The following is a 19,446-nucleotide window of genomic DNA, read 5'->3' as shown; positions in this document are numbered from 1 at the left end:
CACCACCAAAAAAAAAAGAAATAAATTAAAAAACAATGGAACTGACAAATCTTTGCAGCTCACAGGTTCTGGGAACTAGTCAACCAAGGGATCAAACTTTCACACCCACTTCCTTGGAACCATTTTTCTGACCTCCTTAAGCTGATCTGTGCTGCCCCACGATGCTGAACGTTTGTGAGACCCTTTCTTCTTTTCAGAGTATTCTTCAGCCCATGCACTCTCTGTCTATAATGGGAAAGAGAAGAAAGAGGTTTTAATAAAATAGTAAATCATTTAACAATAGTGAATGCCATATTTGCAACAACATGGATTGACCTTGAGGGCATCATGCTAAATGAAATAAGTCAGACAGACAAAGATAAAAAAATACTGTATGATCTCACACATGGAATCTAAAAGAAAGAAAAAAGCCCATAGAAAAAGAGATCAGATTTGTGGTTAGCAGAGGGGGAATTGGATGAAGGTGGTCAAAATGTATAAACTTCCAGTTACAAGATAAATAAGTACTGAGGATATAATATACAACACAATGGCTATAGTTAACACTTGCTGTATGGTGTATTAGAAAGTTGCTAAGAGAGTAGATCCTAGATGATCTCATCACAAGGAAAAATGATTTTTTTGGTAACTATGAAGTAATGGATGTTAACTAAGCTTATGGTTTTTTTTTTTTTCTTTGCTACACATATGTCACATCATTATGCTGTATGGCTTAAACTTTACAGTGTTGTATGTCAGTTATATCTCAATAAACCTGAAAACATTTTTCCTTTCTAAAAAAAAGTATACCTTATTCTCCTATTACAAAATACATGCCTATTACAGAAAAATTAGGTATTACAAAATACTTAAAATAACGCAAATTACCCATAATTCTTCAGCACCAGTTACCTAACTGCAATACTTCAGCCTATTTCTTTCATTTCTATTACTAATAAAAATTACTATTTTTATATAATTATAAGCATACCATTTACTGAGCAAATGCATACTGATAATAGCCAACATTCCTGTGATCTTATTATGTGTTAGGTACTGTGCTTTATGAAAGTAAATGAAAGGTCATCACTGTGCTATCTGATTTAATACATACACAAAGTTCTTCAAGGTCTGTAGATAAAGAAGTTGTGACAATGAAAGGTTAGGGAAGTTGCCTGAGGTCTCACAGCTAGGAAGTGGTGAAGTCAAAGATATAAACCTAAAATTCCAGAGTTTATAATCTTAATCTCTAAATTATGTCTTTTCTTGGTTTAAATAACTGCAGAGTACAGCTTCAAAAATGTTACATTCTTAGTGGTTACACAAAATCCAGAACTTAAAAACACTGTATTGGGGGGAAAAAAGTCATTCTCAGCACATGAAAATACTGCTCAGCCTCACCCCATGATAAGAGAAATGCAAGTTAAGGTCACTAAGACTAGGCAATTTGATTACATACATTCTCCTCCATTGCTGGTGTAATGTAAAATTGGTACAGTCTTTAGTGAAGGTGACATGGCAACTGCTGTCAAAGTTACAAATGTACAGACTGTTTGACACAATAACCTTTTGGTACTTTATATCACAGATCTACAAATTTATGCCTCTATGCACAAAATGACATATATTATTCCCTACAGCACCATTTGTGCAAGCAAGAGATTAGAAAAATGTTAATAGAGGACTGGGCTTCCCTGGTGGCTCAGCAGTAAAGATTCTGGCTGCAATACAGGAGATGTTCAATCCCTGGGTTAGGAAGATCCCCTGAACAAGGGAAAAGCCACCCACTTCAGTATTCTTGACTGGGAAATCCCATGAACAGAGGAGCCTGGCAGGCTACAGTCCATTGGTTCAAAGAGTCAAACAAGACTTAGCGACTAGTGTTGTTCAGTCACCTAGTCGTGTCCGACTCTTTGCAACCCCATGGAATGCAGCATGCCTAGCCTCCCTGTCCCTCACTACCTCCCAGAGTTTGCCCAAGTTCATGTCCATTGCAACAGTGATGCCATTCAGCCATCTCATCCTCTGACGCTCTCTTCTCCTTCTGCTCTCAATTCTTCCCAATCAGGGACTTTAACCACCTTAGTGACTATAATCACCACCATAACCAAACAGAGGATTGGCCAAATAAATTATGGCTTATCTTTACAACAGAATAATATGCAGCTATAAAAATTAACAAGGAAATCTAAAATGTACTTATACAAAATAATTTCCATGAGATACTGTTAAATGAAAAGGTCAAGGCTCAGTACAGTATGTACAGCAACTACCTTTATAGATAGGACTGCTAGAAAGAATATATACACATGTAGAGTATACATGGTAACAAAAGAAACTGGTATCAGTGGCTGCCTCAGGGGAAGATGTCTCTCAAATTCTGCACTATATGAAAAATGTATAGCCTATTCAAAGTAATACCTCTTTACATATATGATGTAAAAAAACTTTTAACACCAGGGGAAACTTTTCTATATGGATAAAATGATGCCTTTAAGTGAAAACAAAATTGCAGAAGAATGTATAGAATATGCTATCTTGTGTTTAAGGGAAAAAAAAAAAAATCACCTTTAGGCAAGGATTATCAATGGACACTAAAACATTAGGTGAAAAGTTACTAAGGAACAGGATATTCACTGGTGCAGAGACATATTCTACAGTTACTTCCTAATTCAAAAAGGATAAAGTATCTCCTTTACAAATATGTCATTCATAAAACAACATAAAGTAACGTTATTAAAACTGAAAGAAAGTATGAGAATGAAAATGAACTGTTCTAAATTAAAAGGAACTAAGAGAAACTAAGTAAAATGCTTGACTCTCCAAATGGATCCTGGTAAAAAAGAAAGAAATCTTGTGTAAATTTAACATGAACTGGACGTTACATGATATTATGTAATTATTCATTTTCCTAAGTGAGCTAATGGCACTGTGATTATACAAGAAGATATATGCTGAAAGATTTAGGGATAAAATGTGAAATCTGCAACACACTTTGAGAAAGTACAGCAAATACATACATAAAAGCACAAAGGTTGGTAAAACAAACATGGCTATGTTTAAAACTGCTGAATCTAATGACAGCTAACATGTCCTTCCCGTTTTCTTGTATGTTGAACATTCTCTTAGTAAAAAGTTAAAGAGAGGGAAAAAAATCTTAAGTTGTATCAATTGACATTTTAAATCCATTTTGGACAATTTCATAAAGAACCATTTCTATCGAAAAGTATTAGACCAACAAACAAAGGCAGGAAGAATGACAAGAGTTAGAAAGTCATCATTTGGAACTTCTACAGTAATTGTTGATTTAAGCAAGAATCATCAACAAATGCTAAAAACAATGGGTGAAAGTCTGTTGGGGAATGGGATATTTATAGTCTCAAATATTTCCCTACAGCCTGTGCAGGTACTGTTACAAAGGGTATCCGGTGGGTGAAACAACATTACTGACATTGGGCACTTCTTGATGCACATGCACAAAGAACACACATCAACTACAGTATTTCTGTAAAAAATGTTATTACTGAATCACATTGTTTAAAAAATGGATAAACCCGGGTTGAGATTCAACAAAATACCACCTTGCATCCTTAGAAAATATCAGTGTCACAAATGACAAAAGCTGAGGAACTATTCTAAATTAAAGAATTCTAAAGAAATATGACATTTAAACGTTGACTTGTGCTCCTTCACTGGATTCTAGCTTAAGGAAGAAACTGCTACAGAGAACATAATTGGGGAAACACACCAAAAAAAAAAAATGGGTCTATTTATCCATATAATAAAGAATAGAATTGCATCAATGCTAAATCTTCTGAATTTGATAATTAAATTTTTAAAGTCTGTGTTTGTATATACTTTCTAAGGTATTTGAGAACAGTCACAATGTCTGTAAATTACAAAGAGCAAATAATAACATCAATGATAACAACAATTATATATTAAAGAACACAAAATATGCAAAAATGTTTATTGGTAAATATAGGTGAGGAATACCCTGGTGCTCAATCTTAATTCTTGTGATTTTTTCTATAAATTTGAGACTTTTCCAAACAAAAAGCTTTTAAAAATTAGAGAAATTACTAAAGATATTCAATATAAGTATAAAAACTCAAGGAAAAGCAAAGGAATATAGAAGGTTCTTATAGATTTAAGAACAAAGTAAAGATAAAAGGAGCATTAATTAGCAAAACAAATAAAAATAAGCATAAAGAGCAAAAGACAGCATTGTTAATTTCAGTGATAAGATGTTCAGGCAGGAAAAAATATTCAGCAAAAGTCATTAATTTTACTTAACCTCCTAATTCAAAAGATAATTGCTTTCTTTGTTCAACTAAGAAGCCAAACCTTTATTATAAGACACTCAGGAATTAATACAAAGTAAAATTGAGTTTTAATTAAGTATGTATCAATTTTGTTCAATTTTGCATTGTATACTGGAAAGCAATATGTATCTTCTAACATATCAGGTACTAGACTAGGTGTTGGAGTTAGAGAGAAAATACAGTTTTTATGCTCAAAGAGTTTTTTCTAAGAGAGAAAGGATAAATAGCCAATTTGGATATAATGTGATGACTGAGGTCCCCTAAGAAAGGCACCTAATCCAAACCTGGAAGGACAGGAAAAGCAGGCAGGCAAGATTCTATGGGATTAGGGGCAGCTGCTGTGAGCATTAGAGTGTAAACTATCCCGGCAAATGGTGGGAAGCATTACAAACAAAACAAAAGACAGGAACACCAGTCAAGTGGTAGCTAGAGCTAGATCACAGCAACTCGCTGAAGAGACTTACTGAACTTCCACAGAACAAGGGGCTCCCAACGATTTATAAAACTGTATATTCTTACTGGTAAGGCAAAATATCTGAACCCACTGAATCTGAAACTGTAGAGGAAATAAAGAGGGGGTTGCAGAAATATTGAAGGAAATACATTCACACTAATTTAAACATCACATGTGGATGAAGCTAAAGCAAGTAGAGACCGTATTCATTTTCCTTTTTTAATTTTATATTGGTGCACAGTTGATTAATAAGGTGTCAGTTTCAGGTATACAGCAAAGTGATTCAGTTATACATATATAGGTTTCTATTTTTCAAATTCTACTGTATAGGATAGGAAATGCTGCTCAATATTCTGTAATAACCTAAATGGGAAAAGAATTTTTACTCATTTTCTATACGACCATGCCCTAATCTCAGTAAAGTTACAGATTTAGAATAAATGCAGAGGGCTTCCCTCATAGCTCAATTGGTAAAGAATCTGCCTGCAATTCAGGAGATCCGGTTTCAATTCCTGGGTTGAGAAGATCTCCTGGAGAAGGAAATGGCAATCCACTCCAGTATTCTTGCCTGGAAAATCCCATGGACAGAGGAGCCTGGCTATAGTCCATGGGGTCGCAATGAGTCGGACATGACTTAGCAACTAAACCACCAAACCACCAACCACCACAGAATTCTTTGGCTTAGAGTCACAGTTTCTTAAAAGACTCATTACTTTTGATGAGTACAAGACTCAACGCAGAGTACAGACTCTGCATTTTCATTTCTGCAGTTGCAACTGGAGTATAACCCTCAAGGTAATTTCGAATCCTAAGTATCTACCCTAACAGTGGGGCTCAGTTTTAAGAGTAGCAGAACAAAAAACAGAAAACAAACTAATGGAATTCTGGAAACCAATATGTAAATCTAAAAACCACTGCAAAGTGTATTTACTTGGTCCTGTAAAAGGACGCTCTCTCATAAAGTGCTGAGATCAAGCAACCATCAAGTGACGTAAATTTAAAGTCTAAATCAAGATGTACCTTAGCTGATTTTCAACAATCAGTATCAAGGATCTTTTAACTCTTTAAAATGATTTTCATTCTTCACTAGCCATAAAGCTTTAACTGTTCTGCTCATTCAATCCGTTGCAAATATTCCTGGAGTGCTTATTCCATCAAGTATAGATAGTACTAATTTCTGGGGATGAAAATATAAAAATGGGCAAGCCAGACACAGTTCCTGCCTTCATGGGCTTGCCATCTAATGATTATGAGAAACATTAAATGATTATACAAAGATTTAATTAAATTATAACTGTAGTTAAGTTGCTGAGACAGAAACCACACCCAACTAAGACACAGTCAACAATTGGCTTTATGATCTTGGACCTTAGTTTCCTCACCTGTAAAACTAGGAGTTAGATGAAATGATCCTTTAAGATCCCTTTAATTAAAACTTTTCATAAATCTAAAAGTACAAATCTTTGCTTCCAGAGTCCCTTTGTCAGGATATCTACATTTATAGACTCTATCAGCAATATAAATAATCCCCATTCCCCAAAACATGAAGATTTTTGGCACAAAAATATAAGGTTGGATGAAAAAGTAACCTTTACTGTAACAAATGTTTAAGTCCAAATTCCATAAATTAAATTTACTGTGATGTTCTAAACTGTAAAAAAGTGAGAGAAAACATGTCCATAAATTACTGCATGTTATCAGAATTCCTTTGAGAACTGTTTAAAATGCACATTCTTAAGACTCAATCAAAACCTACTGGAGAACATTCAAGGTCAAGCCTGGGGATCTGCATTTTTGATAAGCTTCCCAGATAATGCTAATACACACTAGTTTTAAGAATTTGAGAGCAGAGTAGAATAAACAATATTATGAGAAATGGTTTCAGAGTGAAACACTTCAAGATAAGAACTGTAATAAACCTACCTGTGTGGCCTTGTCCCTCATGCAAGGAGCAGCTTGCCCATGACCATCACGAGGCCAGTGCCCTGCGAGGTACGGAGCAGCGAGTGTATCCAGGGAGGAGGTACGGCGGATGATGCTAGAGGGGCTGGAGGAAGGCGGTCTCGTTTTGTCCCCTAGATTTAAGACAGATACATTTATTTTAAAATAGCTTAGGAAGGAAACAAAGTAGAAACTAGGTAGAGTTTCTCTAACTTAAATATAAAAAGTGAGTGACAAAGAGGAATAAGCTATTGATTCACACAAACTTGGATGGCTCTCGCATTAAGGGATTCTCTGGTGGCTCAGAAGATAAAGAGTCTGCCTGCAATGCGGGAGACCCAGGTTCAATCCCTGGGTCAAGAAAATCCCTTGGAGAAGGAAATGGCAACCCACTCCAGTATTCTTGCCTGGAAAATCCCGTGGACAGAAGAGCCTGCCAGGCTATAGTCCACAGGGTCGCAGAGTTGATCACGACTGAAGCAACTTCATTTCATTTCCAGATATATTAAGTAAAAACGGTCACTCTCTAATGGCTACTTATGACTTCATTTGTATATTTTTGACATGACAAAATGTTAGAAATGGAAGAAAGATTAATGGTTGCTAGGGGTCCACTAGTAGATAGGAAGAGGGAAAGTGAGGTGGCAGGAGAGAAGCAGGTGTTACCAAAGGGCAACATGCAGGACCCTTTGGTGACAGGAGACTATTCAGCATCTTGACTGTAGTGGGGATATACAAACATAAAAAGGAGATTAAGCAGTATAGAATTTAAAACACATACACACAAGTACAAGTAAAAACTGAAGAAATTTGAGTAAGAGCAGTGGTTTGTACAATATCAAAATCCTATGTAATCCTACAAAAATGTTATCACTGGGGAAAATAGGCTAAACGTACAAAAGATCTCTGTATTATTTCTTACAACTACAATTAATCTCTACAAAAAAAACAGAAAATAAGACAAATGTATCAATATTATCCATGAGAGGATTTATGAGCTTACTGTGTCCTGAGAGATAAAAAGGCATAGTAAGAAAGGCCACCTTCCTTATCTACCCATTTTCAAAATGCTCACCTTGGGTTTAAGATTAAGTAGGTGTAACAGGTAAATATCACTTATTATTATACCACCTATACTCACTCAAAAGGAAATAAGGCAGCTAAGATAAAGTTACAGGTAAAATTCCACTTTAATCAGCTCGGTCAGGCACATGTCTTACTGAGTTTTGTTATACTAAATAGACTTCAAGAAACCAAACTAACCAGCCTATAGGAGCTATACTTGAAGACATATATGCAAATATATTTTCCATTTCAAGATACAGGATATGTATTTAGATATAAGCCAAAAATAAAAACTATAAAAAAAAAGAAAAGAAACTAGAGGTAATGGGAAGTTAGAGGTGATACAGAAAAAATACTCTATTTCCTTTTCTTTTTTTTTGAAAGGGGAAAGTAATAGGCTTAGCTAATTATATTACAAAATTTTAAAAATTAAAGAATTTAAAAATATGAAACATGAATATAGGCATGAGTAGATTATATTATAGTGCTACCATTCTAGCTCTCTCTATATAACAAATACCTTGTTTTTCTTAAGGCCATATATGAAAACATTTTAAGACGCCTCTCTTCTAATCATATCACATTATTTCTTGACAAGGGTCTTATATAGTTACAAGTATAAAAGTTCAGTTGCTGGTTATGTGACCCAAATAACAAGAGATTCAATTCCACCAAGATAATAGTTTTAGCAGCTGTATTGTTGATAATCATAAAAGTTGCCTCACAAGATATGCCTCAGATACGTAATTTGTTTTCAAAATGGCACAATTGTTTCACTAAAACAGTGCCTAAATGTTGCAAATGCTAACCATATCTCTGCAGTGTCTTCCTTTTATAAACACAAAATAAATACAGTACATATCCATAAGTTCAAGGAAGCATGTACTCATATAACTACCTGTAACAAGTGAAAAGCAATAAATATACAGGTACATGATTTTTCCTTTAACTAAAAAATGAATCTCTACTGGGAAAGTCACAAAAATATTGTTCTTGGCCACAAAAAAGGGACACAGAGTATGTAAACTGGGGTGTATTCATTAAAATCCCATTGTTAAAAGTTGTCTGGCACTTTTCTTCCTTAACTACAACATTGCTTCCATCACTGTTCAACGCACTAATCAAATAGGTCTGATTTCATCATCAAGATTTTAAATTATCCAAGCACTGCCTTTTCAACTAGACTTTCTAAGACTATTAGATTTTCCATAACAAAATGGAGAATAGAAAAGTTATACATGGTCACATGTAAAAATACTAAACATTTTCTTCTGAACTCCCTTCATGTAAACATTTACTAAGGGTCTGGGAGCCAGTGCTAAGCCCTAGAAATTAAAAAGACTAAGTTGCAGCTTGCCATAAAGAACATAGAGTCTATATCTAGCTTGTCATTATTCTGTTTCAATCCAAGTTCCCAAAATTGACAAGATTTGGTGCTTAATTATGAGGAAGTTTAGGGGAAGGGAGGAAGACTTAAGAGTCAAAGATGACTCAAAGAATTCCTGTCTATGTGAACAAAGGCTGTATTTACATGGAAGTCCAGAGAAAGAAACTCGCTGACAGCTGACAAGACCCTTCATGATCTGGCTTCTCCAGCCTCCCTTTTTCTTGCCTGGACTGCCTCTAATCCCAACCATGCTGAAGGCCTTACAGTTCCCAACATGTGCCATGCCCTGTCTGCCTCTATGAGTTTGTCTCTACCCTATATTACCCTCATATCCCTTTCCTGGGTTTGGCTAATTTACGTTTAATCTTTGAAACTTCAGTTCAAAATTCAGTTCAACTGTTTCCTCGGAAAAAAATCTTCCTTGAATAGTCATCCAAACCCAAAAAAAACGATACATCAGCATCTAGGTCAAAAGCCCTCCTGTGTACTGCCTTAGCACAGTTCACTGATACGCTCTCCTGACTGTCCCAGTGCTCTAGGAGAATGAGATTTTGGAGGGCAGGAATTTTACTTTCCCTCAACCCAATGATTTAAACAATACCTGACATATATGCAGAAAAGAGAATGATTTCTAATATTTCTATCGTTTATCAACAAGGGCAGGTGTGTGCAATAAATTCAGATACTTTGTTAATCCAAAGTAAATAAACAAAAACTAATACTGCACAGTATCACTTACATGTACAATCTTTTTTAAAAAGTCAAACTCATGGAAACAGATAGTAGGAAAAGTGACGGCCAGAGGTATGGGAGAAGCAGGGAAAGGCTGATGAAAGAGTATAAATTTTCAGCTATAAATGAATAAATAAGGTCTGAGGTGGTAATATATAACATGGTGACTACAATTGGTAACACTATATTGTATAAGTGAAATTCACTGAAAGAGTAGAACTTAATGTTTTCTCTCACATAAATGAAAAAAAGATAAATATGTGAAGTGATGGATGCTTTAATGAACCAAATGGGAGGAATCTTTTCACAACGTATACATATATTACATCATTATGAGCTATGCTTTATATATCTAACAATTTTCTTTGTTAATTATAAACAAAGCTGAGAAAAAGTAAATCAAGGCAACAAAAACAAAGGTTCAAACTTGACTCTGTTCTTTAAAAAGTCTTAAAGCACTTACAGCAGGGTGTGGCAATGAAAATTTCAGTAAATGCCCTGCGGTCTGGAGTTCAGAACTCCCCAACTATCGGCACCAGTTCTTGGGTAATTTCAATGGCAGTAGTAGAGCATCCCAAACCATGGCCCTCAGATAACACATTAGAAAGTTTCTACAGACACTGTTAGAATTAGGTATTTCTAGAATTTATCAGGTATTAGCTTAAAAGCTGTATTTTTTGTTATCCACAAAGTCAATTAAGCAGAAGGGATAAAATGACATTTATTTGTTCAGAAAGGGGAAAAATACTCTTCTTTCTTCACGTATAAAAATGATAAAGATTAAATATAAAGAAACCAAACAGTACTAAAAAAAAACCAAAAAAACCAAAACCCCACAAAATCCCAAAAGGCCACCACTCAGAGATAATCATTTTAATCAGTATTTATTTCCAGAAATCTGTCTACATTTACACACATGTACAATTTTATATAAATGAGGTCCCATTAGGCACGCTATTACTTATTGTTGAGAAAGAAAAAGGGCATGTCAAGGACCTATTTCCACTGTAATAAATATGAATCTATATCACCATTTTTTAAAGTTTATTTTTAATTGAAGGATAACTGATTTACAATATTGTGTTGGTTTCTGTCACACATCAACATGAATCAGTCATAGGTATACATGTCCCCTCCTCCTTTCATCACCATTTTTAATATTAACAGCTGTACAGTATCCAATTGATTGGATACATCATAACTTAATCTTATAGTGATGGACATTTTCAGCGGCAGATATATATCATTTTATGCTTACTTATCTCTTTATGAAAAATTTCTGGACATCAAATTTTGTATCTCCAACGGTAAACACATATTAAAATTTTAAATATTGCCAAATTACCTGCCACTAGAAAGAATTTTGCCCTTACAAGGACACTCATTTACCACATCCTTAAGTATATTCATTAATTTTTCTCAATTTTCCCAAAGATTAAAAATATCATTTTATTTGCATTTCAATTGTTATTGAGTTCTAAAAATTTTAATTTTACTGCTAATTTATATTTCTCGTACATTACTAGTATTGTAAGTATTTTAATTTTCTTCTGATGAAGAATGCTTTTGTGTTGTGGCTTGCAGGAGAGATCTTAGTTCTCTTATTAGGGATTGAACACAGGCCCTAGGCAGTGAAAGCAGAGTCCCAACCATGGGACCATCAGGAAATCCCCAAGAAATAGTTAAATCAAAAGAAATTCCTTCAATTTCATTTTACCTTCCTCTTCTTTTATTATATTCTAGTAAAGTTACATGTAGTTGATTTTATCTTAAATAGTACACATGTGCTCGCTTAGTCGTGTCCAACTCTTTATGACTCCATGGACTGTACCCTGTCAGGCTCCTCTGTCCGTAGGATTTTCCAGGCAAGAATACTGAAGTGGGTTGCCATTTCCTACTCCATAAATAGTACATATACTATGATTAAATGCCTACAACAGTGTATGTCTATTCATCCACTGTCTAAGCTTCCACCTCCTACACACACACACAGACATACACATACTTAAAATGTCTCTGGAAAGAAATATAAAAAATTGATGACAATGGCTGCCTCCACAAAGGGGAACTGGATGGTGGGCAGACAAGAGAGATGGCAAGGGAGTTATTTCACTGTATTTCTAAGTATACGTTTTAAAATTTACATGTGAACTTACTACCTGTATTTTAAAAATTCATAAACTTTGATTCAATGACTCTCTATCTAGGCATGTAAATAGAATAATCAAATATAGAAAAGGGGAACTTCCCTACTGGTCCAATGGTTGAGCTTCTGCTTTCCAGTACGGGGGATGTGGGTTCGATTCCTGGTCAGGGAGCTCAGATCCCACCCAGCTCAGCGCAGCTAAGCCTGTGTGCTGCAACTACTGAGCGCAGGCACCTCAACTAGACAGTCTGTGGACCACAAACTCTGGGGCCCACACGCTCTGGAGCCCTCGCACCACAGCTCAAGAGAAGACCACACACCACAGCAAAGATCCTGCATACCGCAAATAAGACTAGATGCAGCCAATAAATTAAATATTTTTTTAATGTGGAAAGGGTTTTAAATTCAAAGACATTCATAACATTTACAGTAGTAAAAAACCATAAATAATATAGACAATATTGGAGGTTAAGGAAACTGATGGAAAATACAATGGAATAGTAAAATTATTAAAAATTATGTTTTAAAATGATAAACATGAGAACTTTATTTATAATCTGTTAAGGGAAATTTAGGGGAAAAGTATATGCTTCCATAATTTATTTCTACTTCATACTTTCTTCAGTTACTCCAGGTTTCAGTTAATTTTTTGATTAAGTTTTCAATGAAACATTAACAGATAACATCAAGAACTGATGCAGGCACAGCAGTACCAAATTAATGATTAACCCTAATAAGAACTAAATCATCAAATTAACCAAACTGGTTTCCTATAGACACGGTATCAAAAAAAAAGTCTATTCTAGAAATTTAAAAATCTAATGTACAATAGCCAGGACATGGAAACAACCTAAATATTCATCAACAGAGGAATGGATAAAGAAGGTGTGGTCCATATATACACTGTATACATATATACAGTGTGTACCTATATACACCCATAGGGTAGAATGAAATAATACCATTTGCAGCAATATGGATGAACCTAGAGATTATTATACTAAGTGAAGTCAGAAAGAGAAAGACAATGGCACCACTCCAGTACTCTTGCCTGGAAAATCCCATGGACGGAGGAGCCTGGTAGGCTGCAGTCCATGGGGTCGCAAAGAGTCGGACACGACTGAGCGACTTCACTTTCACTTTTTCACTTTCATGCATTGGAGAAGGAAATGACAACCCACTCCAGTGTTCTTGCCTGGAGAATCCCAGGGACGGGGGAGCCTGGTGGGCTGCCGTCTATGGGGTCGCACAGAGTCGGACACGACTGAAGTGACTTACCTTATCACTTATATATGAAATCTAAAATATGACACAAATGAACTCATTTACAAAACAGAAACAGATCCACAGACACAGAAAAAAACCTTTCAGTTATCAAAGGGGAGAGGGGGTAAGGGACAGGTAAATTGGGAGACTGGGATTGAAACAAAGTCCTACTGTATATTCACTAACCTACAATAAACCATAATGGGAAAGAATATGAAAAGAATATATATACACATATACAGAGATATATGTATAACTGAATCACTTTGCTGTACACCAGAAACTAATACAACATTGTAAATTAACTATTACTTCCATTAAGAAAACACACACACACACACACACACACACACACACAAATAAGAAGAGTGAGAAGTCCACAGTGTTAAGAGGTCACAGGGCACCTCACACATTTTGCTATAAGCAGCAAGAAGAAACTTCTTGGCACCTTCACACTCTGCTTAGAAATCTCCTTAGCTAGATCATCCTGTTTATTAGGCATAGTTCTTACTTTCCATACTACTAATCTCAATAGTGTGGCTAAATTTTCTGCCTCAACATAACAAGGATGCCCCTTTCTCCAGTTTTAACATCTCTCTCATCTCCTTCTGAGCTCTCAATTACAGCTTCCTCATAGTCCGAATTTAAATTTCTCCATCATCATTTGCATCTTTCCTTTCCCCACCTGTAAGAGGTCATACCTATAAGGACCACGGTCCTAGTGACCACAAATAAGGATACTCAAAGGGAGAGGAAATGCTAAAAGTGCAGAGGTCTTGTGAAAAAGCTGCCACTTGATGCAACTCTTAAAAATGGGAATTTGACAGTGATGAAACAACTAAAGGGCATGTCCGAAGAACAAAACGTAATCCTGAAATACAGCTCTAGGACATAAATGTACCTTATAATGGCTGAAACAAAAGGACCGTGCACACAACATGACCACGAGCAAAGAAGGTCTTGAATACTGTGCCAAGTATTTTATCCCAAAGGCAATAAGGGAAATGACATAATCAAATTTGCATTTTAGAAGAAATTTTTTGACAGCAGTATGGATGTAAAAGAAATTGAGTCAGGAAGATTTATTAAGTGGCTATTGCAATAATCCAAGTAAGCAAGGCAAACAGAATCAAGAAACATGAAATATTTCAGAGCAACTCAAAAGGTCAGCAGTAGTGGGTGCTCAGAGGGGCGTGTAAGTGTGCTGTGTTCATGTTGAAGGGAGGGGGACCGGAAGTGCCACAGAACGGATAGAGTATGGAGTTTGCAACTACACATATTCTGTTCAAACCCAACTCCATCTGTTGTACTGCCGATTGGTTAAGCTCCTTAACTGTTCTAAATCGCTCTTAGTGCTTCTGTAAAACAAACTGGGTTGTGAGGATTAAATGAGAATATTTCTGTACAGAGTGCAAATCTCGTAAATAGCATCTAGCATGATGGCGATTTCCCCAAGTTGCAGGCTTAGGCAACTTGTCTATAATTCAGTTTCAAACTCTGGGTTTGATACAGTTGTAGGATATTAAATTGAGACTTAAGTCAGTTTTACTCTTTGGTGAGTTTGTCTAGAGTTCTGTGTCAGAAGGAGAAACTTAGAAGTAATCTGCCTATACAGGTTAAAGCCACTGGCGCATACACAATGGATGAAGCCTAAGAGAAGCGGGTACTGAATGGGATCTTGGGAAACAAGGACATTTCCTGCAAAGAGACGTTTGGGGGAAAGGTTGTCTCTGGATTGTTGTGAGGATCAAACAGAAAAAAATATATAAAGCACCTGGCGTGTAGAGAACACCGTACTCCCTCCCTTTCAAGAGATACGTCAATGAAGTCAACAGGCAGAGGTCATACTGAACAGTCTGAGGCATAAATAGGATGTGAGAAGTCAAACATGACCCTTTAAAGAAGGTTCCTGGTAAAGGAGTATAAAGTAAAAGCTTTAAGAAATGGAGAAGGGGAGAATATATAAAAAAAGAATATATAAATGTATAACTGAATCACTTTGCTATACAGCAGAATTAATAAATACTGTAAAGCAACTACATTTCAATAAAGTTTTTAAAAAGAAATGAAGTAGAAGGAATAATTGGCCTTTAATTCATCACTCTAAAGCAGGCGCTAGCAATTTTTTTACACTAAATTCAAGTCTAAACAAACAGTAAGAGGAAATACTGAACAGTGAAGCAAGGACTTAGCCCTCAAGCATTCTCAGCATCAGCCAGCTGTAACCAAAGTTCATGCTATCTTAGTTCACAGCATGCCACAGCTCCTTTCTGGGCTTCCACTGCAGTCTTACACTTTTCTGGCAAATAATTCTTTTAAAAAACTAAAATAAACAGATCCTTTTGCAACCAATAAAAACTTGTTAATACAAGTCTTCAAAGAGCAACAATAAATAAAATACAAAAAACAAAAGGGAATTTAAATTTCCTATTTCTTGGAATTTTAATACCAATCAGTACATGCATCATGTTGTACTTGTTAACATCTACACCACTAGTTTCAATTCTCTATCCCTTAAGAAATACATTTTAGAACTGCCTGCCATATATGTCTAAAGAGGTGAGTTACAAAGCAATTTTAAACCTACCACGTCTATTCATCTCCTGAGTGGCCTACCTTCCATGGCTTTCATTCAATAAACATTTATTGCGTACCTATTACAGATACAGGAATGAACAAGAGAAAAGATGCCTGCAGTTGCAAAACCTGTATTCTAATAGGGGAAGTTGTTCATAAAACCAATATGGTAGGTGCTAATAACAGGGAAAAAGTAGGGCAAAGCAGCAGAGGAGCGAGCTGTGTGAGGTTGCCATTTTATACAGAACTTAGGAAGGCCTTTGAACAGACACAGGAGAGAGGAAAGAGTATAGGAGGGGTGGCCCAGCTAGAGAGAAGAGCAGCTTGGGAAAAAGCTCTGTGGGAGAAGCACTATTGGCCTTCCAAAATCACTTTACCTTTCCCCCTCCTGGAAACTATCCCAAACAAAAACTGTAAGATTCACCAAGATATTACTTCCTTATCATTCCTTCCTTTCCATATCCATCAGTGTCACTCACTCAGTTGTGTCCAACTCTTTGTGACCCCATGGACTGTAGCCCCCCAGGTTCCTCTGTCCAAGGGATTTCCCAGGCAAGAATACTGGAGTGGATTGCCATCTCCTTCTCCAGGGGATCTTCCCAACCCAGGGATCAAACCTGGGTCTCCAGCATTACAGGCAGATTCTTTACCATTGTCCTAATTTCAGGTTTCATCACTTCCTGCTTTGACAATTACATCAATCAGCTTTGGCTTCTCCTCCCACCATCCCATCCTACACTCTGCTACCATTTGTTCATGTAGAATAAATTAGCCACTGAAACAATCCTTTTGAAAAGTGGTGCCAAACTTTAAAGCGGAAACTAAGAAATTCTGCTGCAATTCTTTTCCAGGTGCCAAATTAATGACAAAGCAAGAATCTTCAGTTTTGTTAAAAGTAAATAACTGCTCTTTATTTTTACCATTTGTGATGGAAACAGTAATTAATTATGTATGTGCAATATATGAATACTATTAAGGAAGAAGAAATGTGACTTATGGATCTTGGAGACCACTATTAAAATTCATGAAATCTTGACAGCTGAGTGAAAATTCTTCATTGCCAAATGGGTCAGAGACAGTGCCTTCCTTCTAATTAGGCTGGAGCCCTGTAACTGGTTCTGGCCACACATATGATTGAAGTGACATGTCCCCTCTCCACGCTTTCTCCTGTCCACCTGGTTGACAGGGAGTACAGCTTGGAGCTCTGAGTCATCCATCGTTTGGAGGAAAGCTCTTCCAGAAAGCCACCAAACCTACACTAGCCACAATAAACCTTTGTTGAGCCGCTGAAATTTCTGCGGTATATTTCACCCGACAGTGTCAACAATCATAATGTAGAGAAAATGAGCTGAACTGGGGTGGGAGGTAAGTATAGGTACTTATGTTGTTCTAGCACTACACAAGAATTTTGGTGAAAAATCAAAGGAATAACCCACCTACGTGAGGATATACTTGAGGATATCTTTCACCATTTATAGCTGAAACTATCAAGTTCAGTTCAGTTGCTCAGTCGTGTCCGACTCTTTGCGACCCCATGAATTGCAGCACGCCAGGCCTCCCTGTCCATCACCAAATCCCAGAATTCACTCAAACTCATGTCCATCGAGTCAGTGATGCCATCCAGCCATCTCATCCTTTGTCGTCCCCTTCTCCTCCTGCCCCCAGTCCCTCCCAGCATCAGGGTCTTTTCCAATGAGTCAACTCTTTGCATGAGGTGGCCAAAGTATTGGAGTTTCAGCTTCAGCATCAGTCCTTCCAATGAACACCCAGGACTGATCTCCTTTAGGATGGACTGGTTGGATCTCCTTGCAGTCCAAGGGACTCTCAAGAGTCTTCTCCAACATCACAGTTCAAAAGCATCAATTCTTCAGCACTCAGCTTTCTTCACAGTCCAACTCTCACATCCATACATGACCACAGGAAAAACCATAGCCTTGACTAGACAAACCTTTGTTGGCAAAGTAATGTCTCTGCTTTTCAATATGCTATCTTGGTTGGTCATAACTTTCCTGCCAAGGAGTAAGCGTCTTTTAATTTCATGGCTGCGATCACCATCTGCAGTGATTATGGAGCCCCCAAAAATAAACTCTGACACTGTTCCCACTATCTCCCCACCTATTTCCCATGAAGCGATGGGACCAGATGCCATGATCTTCGTTTTCTGAATGTTCAGCTTTAAGCCAACTTTTTCACTCTCCTCTTTCACTTTCATCAAGAGGCTTTTGAGTTCCTCTTCACTTTCTGCCATAACGGTGGTGTCATCTGCATATCTGAGGTTATTGATATTTCTCCCGGCAATCTTGATTCCAGCTTGCGCTTCTTCCAGCCCAGCGTTTCTCATGATGTACTCTGCATAGAAGTTAAATAAGCAGGGTGACAATATACAGCCTTGACGTACTCCTTTTCCTATTCGGAACCAGTCTGTTGTTCCATGTCTGGTTCTAACTGTTGCTTCCTGACCTGCATATAGGTTTCTCAAGAGGCAGGTCAGGTGGTCTGGTATTCCCATCTCTTTCAGAATTTTCCACAGTTTATTGTGATCCCCAAAATCAAAGGCTTTGGCATAGTCAATAAAGCAGAAATAGATGTTGTTCTGGAACTCTCTTGCTTTTTTCCATGATCCAGTGGATGTTGGCAATTTGATCTCTGCTTCCTCTGCCTTTTCTAAAACCAGCTTGAACATCTGGAAGTTCACAGTTCACGTATTGCTGAAGCCTGGCTTGGAGAATTTTGAGCATTACTTTACTAGTGTGTGAGATGAGTGCAACTGTGTGATAGTTTGAGCATTCTTTGGCATTCCCTTTCTTTGGGACTGGAATGAAAACTGATCTTTTCCAGTCCTGTGGCCACTCTGAGTTTTCCAGATTTGCTGGCATATGAGTGCAGCACTTTCACAGCATCATCTTTCACGATTTGAAATAGCTCAACTGGAATGCCATCACCTCCACTAGCTTTGTTCGTAGTGATGCTTTCTAAGGCCCACTTGACTTCACATTCCAGGATGTCTGGCTCTAGGTGAGTGATCACACCATTGTGATTATCTTGGTCGTGAAGCTCTTTTTTGTACAGTTCTATGTATTCTTTTTTTTTTTTTTTTTTAGTTCTATGTATTCTTGCCACCTCTTTTTAATATATTCTGCTTCTGTTAGGTCCATACCATTTCTTCCAACAACACAAAAGAAGACTCTACACGTGGATATCACCAGATGGTCAACATCAAAATCAGATTGATTATATTCTTTGCAGCCAAAGATGGAGAAGCTCTATACAGACAGCAAAAACAAGACTGGGAGCTGACTGTGGCTCAGATCATGAACTCCTTTTTGCCAAATTCAGATAAATTGAAGAAAGTGGGGAAAACCACTAGACCATTCAGGTATGACCTAAATCAAATCCCTTATGATTATACAGTGGAAGTGAGAAATAGATTTAAGGGCCTAGATCTGATAGAGTGCCTGATGAACTATGGCGGAGGTTTGTGACATTGTACAGGAGACAGGGATCAAGAACATCCCCATGGAAAAGAAATGCAAAATGCAAAATGGCTGTCTGAGGACGCCTTACAAATAGCTGT

At 36.9% G+C, this 19,446-nt stretch overlaps 1 protein-coding gene across 1 annotated transcript in view; it reads right to left on the bottom strand.

Moving 5' to 3' along the window:
• FAM117B (family with sequence similarity 117 member B) overlaps positions 1-19,446 on the bottom strand; it is a 74,095-nt gene that overhangs the window by 27,704 nt on the left and 26,945 nt on the right. The window contains exons 2-3 of the mRNA XM_025278016.3: positions 6,682-6,833; positions 133-225 (exon numbers count right to left, since the gene is read on the bottom strand). Coding sequence (XP_025133801.1) covers positions 133-225; positions 6,682-6,833 — 245 coding nt within the window. The remainder of the gene's footprint in view (positions 1-132; positions 226-6,681; positions 6,834-19,446) is intronic.

This window comes from Bubalus bubalis, chromosome 2 (assembly GCF_019923935.1).
Source record: "Bubalus bubalis isolate 160015118507 breed Murrah chromosome 2, NDDB_SH_1, whole genome shotgun sequence".
Taxonomy (NCBI): Eukaryota; Metazoa; Chordata; class Mammalia; order Artiodactyla; family Bovidae; genus Bubalus; species Bubalus bubalis.
The sequence above is the reverse complement of the archived record's forward strand: the minus strand, read 5'-3'. Positions and strand labels throughout refer to the sequence as shown.